A 12305-nucleotide genomic window follows, 5' to 3' on the forward strand; every position below is an offset into this window, starting at 1 on the left:
GCACTCTCCTCGACACATCCTCCCAGGCATTGTGCCTGGGACATGCAGACACCATGCAGGTGTTCTCCCTCCCCCCAGCTCTTTCACAGGAGTATGGGCACAGTTTGGTCTCCTCCCCCTGTTTCATCTTCCCTGTCTGATCTCTCTATCTAACCTATCCAGCAGTTTCCCCCAACAGTAGCTGTACTCAGCCAAGCACATTTACGCTCTTTCAAAAGGAAGTCCAGCCTGCAATGGCAGCTTCCCCTTTGGGGTAAGAGCCACAGCCTGCGAGGAGGAATGTCACGGCCCCTCTTGAGAGCGTGGGAGAGGACATGTACCCCTGCACGTAGGAGCCCTGTACAGTGACCAGATGAGACTCACGCTGTCCTGAAGACATTGACCAAGCACACTGACAAGGATCAGGCTTCTTCACTCAGATTTGATGCCACTTGATGTGTTTATGTTCCTGTTTCCCAGGCTCTACCTCTGAACTTCATACAGATGCAGTTAAAAATAACACCCGCCTGATTCAGTTGTGATTGCTACATGGAAGCCAGCGTGTATAAATAAACCACAACACACACATCCCTTTTCCTCTCTCCCCTGCCATCTCAGTGCTGTCTAGGGACCCACAGAAGCCTGCACACATGCAGTAGAGTGCGGGGGGTCTGTAGGGCTGAATAGCCCAGGAGTGACTGAGTGTGTGTAGGGGGCTTGGGGGCAGGCAGGGGAGGGCAGGCAGGGTGGAGGAGGGAGGAAATGAATAAGATTCCCTCAGGCAGTTCTATGCATTCCTCCCGACACACATAACGCCACAACCCCCACCACCCAAAAGCCTCCAGCTGGCTAGTGAGGGCAGACAGACAACAAGGCTAATTTGGAGCAAGACACAGTGAGACAGAGACACTTACACAGGCTGGGGGGTGATGAACAGGCTGCCGTCGTACCTTCGTCTGACCCCCCAAGATGACCCTGGAACTTGGCCTCCGGTCTGGGCTGCCAACCTGGAGTAGCGATGGCACGAATGAAATAAAGAGAAATACTCTGAATAGGAGAAACAGGTCATTTTCGGGCCCCTTACTAAAGGCAGGAGCAGAAAGAGGGACAGAGAGAGAAGGAGCCTGCTGCCGGGGCTTTGAATGAAAGCAGATGGCCACAGCTTGCTCTGTGCAGAACTCAGCTGCTCTCTCAGCTCTGGATTATTTTTGGCCCACTGAGGAAGTGTCAGGGGATTTGAATGACCATATAAGACAACACTGAGGTTAACCTCCCCACACTAGACAGGAGGAAGATACAGAGCTAGATGACATTCTTCACCTCAAGGAAAGGAGGATCTGAGAGCACAGTCAGATGAGGAAGTCTGGTGAGGGGTTGAAATAGGGTCATTAGCACTGTGCATTCAGGAACAGGCCTCATGCTGGACCTTACCCTACCAAGGTCCTAGGCCAGCTAAAAACCTAGGGCCACAAACCTTCCTGCAGGCTTCCATACCTGCCTAGTTATAGGGTGGGCAGGCTGTGCCCTTGCAGAGCACGGGAGCTCTAAACTGCTGAGCTCAGGCAGAGGTGGGAGAGCACCAGTCAGTATGCAAGGCAGCAGATGCTATCCTGTGCTAAAATCAGCAGGTGGCAAGGGACACTTCGGAGTACAGGGCCAAAGCTGACAGATCTGCCCTTAACCTGCCCCATATCAGATCCCCATTTCAGACCCTATGCTAAGCAACATGACCAGGCCCCACAACAGATCGTATATCAGGCGCCATACAGAAGTACCTCCACCAGATCTTGTAATACTACAACAATCACAGTGGGTACAATCCTGGCCCCATTGAAATCAATGGAAATGTTGCCAGGATTTCACTCTGTGTATATATGACACCCATCACATTGTTTGGGGGCCTGTAATAAATTGGTCATCATAAGATTACAATTAGAGCTGTCAAAAATACACAAAATATATAAAAATTGTTGTTCTTTTGCAGGGTGTGAAATGCACCTTTTATTTTTTGATTATTTGATTTTTTGTAGCATTTTTTTAAATGAACTTTTCCATCTTTTTTGAGAATTTTTCATTTTTAAAAATGAAAATCAAAAATGTTTGCTTTTGAAAATGGCAGGTTCCTGTAACCCAGTGGGGTGCTTAGGCGTCGGCACTGAGTGTGACATTGTGTGGGAAGAGGGGTCTGCCTAGATGTGGAGTTACTCTGGTGCACCTGGGTGTCCGTGAGCTCAGAATTTGTGCCTAAGTAAACAAAAGCAATATGTTTGTGACACCTCAGTCATGTTTATAGCCGTGTGTTTTATATACATAGTTTGGTTCTTTTGTGTGTGGGGAAAAATCAGAACCTTTCCACATTTTTTCATAAAAATTCTGCAAGCCTCACCTGAACAGAACTAACTCAGGAAAGCCCTCTGTTCCCTGCGGAGCAAGGAGGCTGCCACCTGAGTGAGGACTCTTTAGGTAAGAAAAGGTTGCAGGACTGGTCCAGTGTTTTGCACAGATACACAACTTTTAGCAGACATTCGGGCCCAAGTTCTAATCCAATTGACAGTGGTGCCATGCCAGAGTAATGCCACTGACTCCAGTGGCAATGAGATCAGAAGCTGACCATTGTAAATTCATTACAAGCTGATCTGTTAAATGAGTTTCCGTGCTGTTTTGTAAAACTGTCTGGAAAACCATTTTTCAATGGGGCTTTATGAAGGCCCCACACACTCACCTATGCCAAGGATTGATCTGGTGTGGTGGATTATGAGAGCAAGGACGCGTCAACGTAGGTGGCTCTCCTGGGGCTGTCATGACTGATTTCTGATGACTCTGGGCAGCTGACTGACCTGAGGGATCTTCTGTCAGGCTCTGTTCTATGGCCAGTTGAATAAGCTCGTCTTCACTCATGCTACTGTACAGACTGTACTCCTCATGACCTATTGTTTCTCTTTGGGTGTTTGTTGTGGCCGTAATCTTTGTAGCCATCTTCTGCCTGCCTAGTCCAGGGGATAAGAAGAAACTGTAAAAATCAAAATTTTGAAAATGTGAAGCGACATTCAACCATCTTGTGTCCAGGGTCAGATCTGTAACTTGACTTATGCTGACCAGGAGTCTGTAGCATATTTTCAGTTGAGGAGAAAACACATTTTAGCGAATCCACTGGAGGCGACATTTAAACGTAATGGGCCTGATTTCTCTTTTTCTCTTTTAGCCCTCTTATAATAATTGCACCTCGCGGACCCAGCTAATTTATCTCTTGCTAAGTGGGAGAAGTTACAAGTGAGTAAAGCATACTTTCTTCTGCTTCCTTCAGGTTAGGGCACTTCTGGGCAATAAGATGTAGTGGAAATCCCCCAAGGGAGTAAGAGAACACTGTCAGTTTAAAAATGAATCAGAGAAAACATTAACACGTCCCCCTCTGTGTTACTGTCCTACTTGTCTTTGCTTATTGAAGATGGAAGTTGCTGGGCCAGATCCCCAGATGGTGTAAAGCAAGATAACTGTTGATTTCAATGGAGTTAATCCCGTTAGCTGAGGATCTGGCCTGCCAGGCCCTTTTCACCCTTTACGCTATTAGGTTACTTTCTGTAGTGCGCTCAGCTTGAACAGCAAAAAGAGACTATCAGTTTCACTTCTGTGTGTCTGCTCCCTCTCCTGACAGCAGCACTTCTGCAGGCCCATGTTCCGGTTGGTCACTCACCCCTGGCCTGTGCTAAATCCCCGGCTTTTCAGGGCTGTGCAGACACAAGGGCTGATTCTCTGCTGCCCCCCACCTTGTGCACTCATTTACACGTGTGCAAAGAGGGTGTAAAATGCTACCCAATTGGAATGGCAGTGATTGATGCCTGCTTTGCATTCACTCTCTGCAGGTACGGTATATTTTGTACACCGCCATAAGCAAAATAACAGGCTAGCTCAAAATGACTGTGAGGAGTCACATTTGTAAAGTAGGGTTACCATATTTTGTGCCTCCAAATGGAGGACACCCCCAGGAGCCCCAGCCCCGCCCCCGCCCCCGCCCCAACTCCGCCCCCTCCCGAAGTCTCCGCCCCCTCCCCTGCTTCCGCGAAATTTGAGTCGGGAAGCCTGTAGCAGGTAAGGGGTGGTGTGGGGGGAGGAGGCGCGGCCCAGGCTGGCCCCATGGAGGCGGCCAGCCTGGGTCGGCTCGGGCCCTGGGGTGCCGGCCCCGGCCCACCACCCCCGGCCCGCCCAGCACTGCCGGCCCGGCGCACCCCCCGGCTCCCGGCCCCGCGGCCCCCCCGGCCCCGCGGCCCCCCCGGCTCGCGGCCCCCCCGGCCCAGCGGACCCCGCGGCCCAGCGGACCCCCCCCCGGCTCCCGGCCCCGCGGACCCCGCGGCCCAGCGGACCCCCCCGGCTCCCGGCCCCGCGGACCTCCCGGCCCAGCGGACCCCGCGGCTCCCGGCCCCGCGGGCCCGGACTGGCCCCCGGCCCCCCCGGCTCCCGGCCCCGCGGACCCCCCGGCCCAGCGGACCCCCCGGACCCCTCCGGCTCCCGGCCCTGCGGGCCCCGCGGACCCCCCGGCCCAGCGGACCCCGCGGCCCAGCGGACCCCCCCGGCTCCCGGCCCCGCGGACCCCGCGGCCCAGCGGACCCTCCTGGCCCAGCGGAGCCCCCGGCCCCCCCCGGCCCCGCGGCCCAGCGGAGCCCCCGGCTCGCGGCCCAGCGGACCTCCCGGCCCCGCGGCCCCCCCGGCTCCCGGCCCCGCGGACCCCCCCGGCTCCCGGCCCCGCGGCCCAGCGGAGCCCCCGGCCCCCCCGGCTCGCGGCCCTGCGGGCCCGGACTGGCCCCCGGCCCCGCGGACCCCCCGGCTCGCGGCCCAGCGGACCTCCCGGCCCAGCGGACCCCGCGGCCCAGCGGAGCCCCCGGCTCGCGGCCCCACGGACCCCCCGGACCGGCACCGCGCCCCCGGCTCCCCGCCCGGCCCCGCGCCCACCCCGGACCGGCACTGCGACCCCGGCCCGGCACCGCGCGCCCGGCCGGGCTCGGCACCATGCCCCTGGCCCCGCGGCCCCGGCCAAAGAGCCCTCCCGATTTTCCCGGACATGCCCGGCTTTTGGGGATTTCCCCCCGGACGGGGATTTGAGCCCCCAAAAGCCGGACATGTCCGGGAAAATCCGGACGTATGGTAACCCTATGTAAAGCAAGGTCTAACAGAAGAGAACAGCCTGGGTTCTTGGGAGGGATGTCAGGCACTGACAGACCTGTAGCATTTGTACTGCGCTAAGCACACTGTAAAATGCCCCCCACACCCCACCCCAGAGTCTCTCTCTCTCACTCACACTCTGTAGGGAGTCATATAACCTTTTAAAAAAACAACGAGGAGTCCGGTGGCTCCTTAAAGACTAACATATTTGTTAGTTTTTAAGGTGCCACCGGACTCCTTGTTGTTTTTGTGGATACAGACTAACACGGCTACCCCTCTGATATATAACCTTTTGTTGCTCTAGACCACCATTCATTCCCAATCACCCTAGGTGTCTGTGCCAGTTTACTAGACTAAGAACTCTGCTCTGCCAGCCCCCTGTGTAACTGCGCACTCTCCATTTCGATCTCTGGATCACTAGACTGCAGCTAGTGGAGAACATAACCCTCTGGTAGGAGTTATGGCAAGTACAGATGCATGGAACGTGAGCAGCAGTGGTGCATCAGAGCCAGGCACACAGGCATATCACTATGGTCCCAGGAGCTTAGAGTATCTCATGTTCCAGCTACAATATGTTACCACTGCTCTAAACTACCTTTACAGATGTTGTCTGTAGGGCAGAGGAGACAGCTCTGATGCTCGATTTTACAGTGGTAGAGGGTTGAGTCAAAGCCTGTGAAGATAGTCTTCATTCATATTTCCATTGAGAGGTAGGATGTTTTCTCTGATTACCATTAAAAAAAATCAGTGGAACTGTCTTTGAAGAATTGAAAGAAAATGTAAGAGCCTGAGTAAAACCTACAAAAGCAAGGAAATGTAGATTTAAGGACTCACCTTTATTCTCATTTCTCCTGCTATGCAAAGTTCCACGGGGTATATAACACATGTGGTTACTGCCTGCACTGATCTCAGACTCCAAGCACCACAGAAGCAAAAGAGGGAAAATTAAGGGTGGAGAGTCACCTTAATGTTGTATGTATTAGATCATGCCTGGAGTGGTAATTTGACTATTAAGGGGTACAATATGTAAGCTGTACCTCACAACAGTTGTCTAAGTAAAAGGTTGGAGGCTTGAAGTTCTTCAACCCTGTTTTATGCCAGATCTCACAAGGCTGATATTTGATTATTGTCTTCAGTGATAGCTGGCATGCAGGCAGTGACAGCCTTAGGCCAGTGCTACGACCCCTATGCAGCCAAGGGATCTGTGCCAAGCCACCAAACAGCTGATAGCTCCAGGAACAGAGCCACAGTGGCCCTTCCTCCCTTCTCAGCCACCTATCCAGGCTTTGACATTAGTGCCACAGACAAGCCAAGTACCATGACCCAGACCTTCCCCAATGGCTCTCTTTGCCCCTGGGCTGGTTGAACTCCTGACATGTTGCTCTGCTGTTTTACACTCCATCATCCACTGTATTTGCTTGGCAGCTGGTGTCTGTGTGCTGTGGATGTATGGAGACCGCGTTGTCTGACTGCACATGGCAAAGTAGCTGGATGGCATTCTGTATGATCGAAAGCCTCATACAACCTAGACAGGAAGGTAATTTCTTAGTGTCCCTCTCCCCCTTTTTCTTTTGTTTCATCACCTGCAGAGTGTGTAATGGGGGGTATATGGGATCGTGAATTTTGGGATGACTCTTATTTTCTCTCTTAAGCAATCCCACCCACTTGCAAAAAAATCCATATCGGTGCTCTCCCCTTATCTAAATATTATGACAAGAGTCCCAGCGAGTGCAGAAACAACAGCGTTGGCAGCGGCTCCAACCGCTGACTCATCCTGCAGAGAGAAATGGTATGGGGCCCAAAATAGAGAGAGTTTTTTTACTAGTAAGTCATGTTTCTCTCATCTAACTCGCAGGACCAAGGACGAGGGAGCCAAAGCCAAATTCCTGACTTCTAGGGATTTTCAGACAGGCTCAAAGTAACAGAAAGTCGTGACATTCCGATTCCTTATCGATGAGAGTCCAGATTTGAGTCTCACTCATTCTCTGCTAATAGGTCTCTATTTTCACGCACATCCAGGGCTCTGAAAGCGAGGTCACATTTTCACCGGACAACTGCATACTAAGGCAGAGGTGTCATCATAACCAAACAAGTAGGCGCTTTCAATCCTGCGTCACTAGACACGAGCTATATTGTCCTTGCTAAACAAACAAATAACTATGAACAATCCCAAAGTAACCCCGGCCCAGCTCTAAGTAACTTGATTAGATGCTGGGGCCCTTCAGAGGGGGAGGTGGGGAGGAATCCTTTTTTTCCATTCAACTCCAGCATAAGGGTTGGAATAGGCTCCATATCATGCCTCTTTTGCGAGAATCATCATAGCATTGGATGTTCCAACCCCAGCCTGCCCCAAATTCTGCCTGTCGCCATCCTGCCCCCAGAGAGTTAGCTCTGGCACAAAGAGTGTGCATGATCTGCTGTGCAGACATGCTGATCTCCCCATGTAGTGGAATCATGCCAGTTCAGCTGTGTCAGGGGCCTTCTGCGCCCACAGCCTATGGGTAGGGTTTGGACCCAGAAGGCTCTGCATAACTCCACTCCGCATAACTCCACTCTGCATAACTCACTCCACTCCGCATAACTCCACTCCTCCTCTCTTTTGCTCTCTTATCTTCTTCCTCCCGCTCTGGCTCCCATTGCTCAAACCAGTCCACCCCCTCCATCTGCTGCCCGCTCTGCACCCTTCTCAAGCTCCTGTCTGTGGCCAAGGGTTTCAGGCACAGGTGCCTCAAGTTAGACTACTATTGTCCTTACGTAGGCACCTCAGTGAGTGTCTGGAATTGTAAACCTGCCTAACTTTGAGGCATCCCCAGTTTTGAAAATCTTGGCCCATGTGCCTGCTCCCATGGTGTGCCTTGTGCTCGGAACAGTCTCCCTGTTTTGTGCACCAGCAAATGACAACCTTTATCCAAATCCTGCCTGGACACACACTTCTCCTGAGAACTAGTTAAGCAAGAATCCACCAAAGATAGAAAACAAAAGTGCTCCATTTTGAGACTGGGCAGCAGGTGTATTGTGTATCTGAACTAAGTCTGCTGAGGCAAGAAGCATGCCTTCCTCTCTCTTTGTACAGACCGGAGCACCCGGCCAACCTGCAGTCTACTGCCACACAAGAGCTGGTAAGTTACTGTTCCCCCTCACAATGCTTTTCTGGTATGTAGCTGAGCTGCCTTCATTTAGTGGTGAGCTACCAAAATGACGTTATGAATGCCCCCTGGATTAATATGCTATAAACTGAATATTCCCCATCCACTGCAAGGGAAATTAGTGCCATCAAAACTCTTTGTGACTAGGAATGGTTGAACCAGTTTAGTTAAAGTAAGAATCAACTCAAACCGTCTCCTCATATTGAAAATGAATCTTGCTTGTAGGTTTAAAAATACTGGTTTAACTGTTAAAATGACTGCATTTTATTTGGATTTGAACTTCTGAATAGCCCCTGAATTCCCAGGCAATACAGGGAATCTCACAAGAGCCTTTGCTCACACAGTTAGACTGAACCTATGGTGCCTGATAGGAACAGAACCTAAACATTGAGGTGTTTTGCCCATCATTATTCATTACCAAAACCCTTTGCCTCTATTCTGAATTGCTGTTACTGATCTCTTCTTACATTGTACTATTTTGCTGACTGTGCTACAGTTTAATATCTCAGGCTAACAAGATCCTCCTGGGTTTGAATTCACAGCCATCTCCACATAGGGTCTGCTCCTGCACTTTCAGCACAGGCAAGGCTCCCCCTTGCTAAGTATTCTTCTTCTTTTTGTTGGATTGACTTCAATGAAAGTTTGCCTAAGTAAGGCATAGAAAATTAGACCCATAATGTACATGGATATGTTAAGAGTATACAGAGACAAAAGTACATGGTAAGGAATGAAGTGCTAACATTGTAGGCCAGGTCATGACTTCCTTCCTCGCATTAGTGAGCAGTTACATATGAGTAGTCCCACTGAAATCAAGGTTGCTACTCATGTGAGTAACTGCTCACCAATGTGAGTAAAGACTCACCATCTGCCTCTGTGGTAAAAACCATGGACATTTGTCGTTATTATTATAGGACTGTTTGCTCTTTGGAGCAGAGACCTCCTTTTTGTCGTGTGTGTGTGCAGTGGCTGGCAAAATGGGGCCTGATCCCAGAATGGGTCCTCTAGCCACTACCCAATGCAAATAAATAATATTAGTATAGGGAATAAAAAATTGGTCATTAACTTCTTGAACCACAGTTCAGTACAATTAGTGACTAAATATGACAATTTATATGAAACAACAGGTCACCTCTGAACGCACCTCCCATAAAACATAATGTATCCAGACTGCCAGTCCCTGTTCAGAAGACTCAGGGAAGCAGCATTGCAGCTTACTGTTAGAGAAGGTGATAGTAGGTCAAGGATAATGAAGAGGTCATTAAAGGAGCAGTGGAGGGGATCTTGCCTTAGCATTGATTTCACCTGCTCAACTTGTAGGTAGATACAGAACTTCAGTTTCTATGGTTTATGCTTCATTAAACTGCATTGATCACGCCGACAACAACAACAAAATTAAGAGACTCCAAATGAAAAAGAGTTAAGTGGGATTTGCTTGGTTTACTATTTCTTTTTCCCTTCGTTTTTAAGGCCCCAATTCAGCAAACACTTCCATACATACTTAACTTTACATATGAAGTTAACAGGATTGCTCATATGTGCAAAGTTACGTATGTGCTTCAGTCTTTTGCAGGGTCGAGGCTATAACTTGTGCCTTTAGATCTTCATGTTTTGGGCCAGATCCTCACATGGGGTTAAAGTCTATGGAGCTACGCTGATTTACACCGGTTGAGGATCTGGCTTTTTTTTTTTTTTAATTTTTGGGGTAAGTTGCCAGTCAAACCTCTACAATTTTCCAAGAAATTATGGCAGTTTACTACTAAGAATATCATGGGCTTTTTAAACAATGAAAAGATTTTACATTTGAAAACATTCAGAATTACCATGTTTAGAGGGAAAACAAATAATGTAGGTCAGGAGCAGCAACAGCAGCAGCAGCAACAACAGCTAAATATATTTTTGCAATAACGGTTGATGCAAGCCGGTCAAGTTATAGCACGATGCTGAATAAAGCAACTATAGGCTTCCAGATGGAACTTTCCAAGTAAACAAATCCATTCCAGCCCCAGCTGTCAGAACATGTCTAACTGTTTATGAAGTAAGATTGGCACATCTCACAATGCCATCAAATCATGATTCTGCACAAACTCTTTGATGCAAAGGGTTTATTTCTTACCAGATTGGATCCATCAGTACAGAATTAACTGCAATAACAACTCCAAAGATATAAATAAAGGGAACCATTTGCTAATATCATTTTGCTAGTTTACTCTATACCTGGTACACTGCATGCACTTTACGGTACCTTAAATATGTCATAACAGCATCAGCAACTATTTTTCCATGTGCCTTAGAAACAAGACATGCAAACATTCCAAGTGCACATTCTCCGTGTAAAGGAAAAGTAAATAAACCATGCAGCTATGATTCTTTCCAAACATTTCCAAATTAAATTTAACTGATAAGCATTTTTTAAAAAGTCTTGGTTAGTTTACAAAATATTATAGGAATAAGTATTTTCACAAACCATAACAAATTAATAGATTCTGCATAAGATAAGTAAATTTAAAGCATGCATAGTTGTATTACCTGATGGTTTCTGAAACAAAACAATAATGCTGCAAAGAGTTCTCTCCTTGGGTAAGTCTCAGTACAGAAAATCCCCTTTAGTATTCATCTCTTGCCTTTCCTTGGGTGCGCCGATCTACTGCAGGGCAGCTTTGAAATGCTCTCACTTTGAAGCCTGTAGTTTATTTCTGGATCACCCCATGATCAAGGATTACCAGCCAAAATATAAGTTGTTCTGAATCTCAGATTTCCTGCTTGAAGATGCACTGGAGAAACTTTTACCCATCCTAAAGTTCTTCTTTGTTGCTTTAATTTGTAGAACTTCACTTCATCAAGCATCCTGTAGCTAAATGACACAAGGTTGACCTTTCTATTACATCATTATTTATTGTCCTTGACAAGTAGACCATATATGGATATGTTTCTGAAACTTAAAGGAAAAAAAGAAATTGCAGTATATTTTTGATATAAAGTATGTGGTCCTGGAGGGTTTCATTTATTTTGGGGGAAAGCTGCAGGCAGATTTTCTGCTTTACCTGCTTTTGCTGCAGCTGCTGCTGCATAAACAGAATAGGGCAAACATGACAGTGGGTGCTTGCTGAGGTTTTACAGTGGTTAACGTATTTTAAGACTACTAGAATTTATGGAGCCCAAGTCTTTAGAACTTCCAATATATTACAAAAGCACTTCTGAAACAATCCCACACAGTATTCCATAAACATTTACTATAGAGAAAGAACTGCTCTAAATAGCATGTGAACATGAAGGAAAGTCCCATTACCTAGACAGCTTAAGGCCAGTGTATGTGCCATGGTGGCCATACACCTCATGGTGGCATTTAGAGCAAGTTGCTCAAGGAGCAGATAAATATTGATCCAGGTGGAGTCTAAAAGAAGAGCAGGTGGTCTGAAAACAACTAGGCATGGGTGACAGGGTGACCTGCCCCTTTAAGGCCTGGGAAACCTAAAGCCAATCAGTCTCATTCAATTAGCCCCACCCTGCCACACCTGGGCAGGATGTGGGCCTTAAAAGGAAGAAAGCTCACCAGTAGGAGGCTGACTAGGGAGGAGTAGACAATGAATGCTCCTACCTGAGGGATGGCTGAAGAAGAGATCCAGAGGTGAGCAGGGAGTCTTTTCACTGGAAGACCTGAGGGAAAACAGGTGTGGCTGCTAGGTTTCTTCTGGCAAGGGCCTGGGGAAGGAGCCTAAGTGAGCCTAGGGCCAGAGAGCAATGAGAGGGCCTAGGGTTTACCTGGGCCTCTTGTGGACCCCTTGAGCTATGGAGGGAGTGAAAAAGACTGTTCACAGACCCCACTGAGAGGGCTGTACAGGACCCCTGCAGTCAAGAGGAAGAAGGAATGCTTTGTGTCCTGATACAGAGGAGGAAGAAATATTTACAGGCCTGAGTGTAAGGCCTGGGAACACTGGTACCCCAGAAGAGGTGGGACTAAATGTGATTTATCAGAGGTCGAAGTCACTGAAGTAGCCTGGAAGGCATTCATAGTTGAGTGGAGTTGAA

At 48.7% G+C, this 12305-nt stretch overlaps 2 protein-coding genes across 24 annotated transcripts in view; one reads left to right on the forward strand and one right to left on the reverse strand.

Moving 5' to 3' along the window:
* ASB2 (ankyrin repeat and SOCS box containing 2) overlaps positions 1-10945 on the reverse strand; it is a 38106-nt gene extending 27161 nt beyond the window's left edge. For 7 of the 16 annotated variants that reach the window (XR_010600741.1, XR_006176503.2, XR_010600739.1 and 4 more), the window contains exons 1-3: positions 5968-7648; positions 2702-2966; positions 894-986 (exon numbers count right to left, since the gene is read on the reverse strand). Coding sequence is in view for 10 of the 16 variants with exons in the window: in XM_042858658.2 (XP_042714592.2) it covers positions 894-986; positions 2702-2966; positions 5968-6019 (410 nt within the window). In the remaining 6 variants the exon portion in view is untranslated. Of the gene's footprint in view, positions 1-893; positions 987-2701; positions 2990-5967; positions 7649-10805 lie in introns of those variants that run through there. The other 9 variants (XR_010600737.1, XM_065593526.1, XM_065593528.1 and 6 more) reach the window with 3 other exon arrangements.
* The window catches only part of CCDC197 (coiled-coil domain containing 197), a 45111-nt gene continuing 40639 nt past the window's right edge, over positions 7834-12305 (forward strand). For 3 of the 8 annotated variants that reach the window (XM_005307481.5, XM_005307483.5, XM_005307484.5), the window contains exon 1: positions 7852-8252. The gene's annotated coding sequence lies outside the window, so the exon portion shown is untranslated. Of the gene's footprint in view, positions 8253-11009; positions 11145-12305 lie in introns of those variants that run through there. The other 5 variants (XM_065593530.1, XM_042858662.2, XM_065593532.1 and 2 more) reach the window with 5 other exon arrangements.

The sequence above is a fragment of the Chrysemys picta genome, chromosome 4, assembly GCF_011386835.1.
Source record: "Chrysemys picta bellii isolate R12L10 chromosome 4, ASM1138683v2, whole genome shotgun sequence".
NCBI classification, from domain to species: Eukaryota; Metazoa; Chordata; order Testudines; family Emydidae; genus Chrysemys; species Chrysemys picta.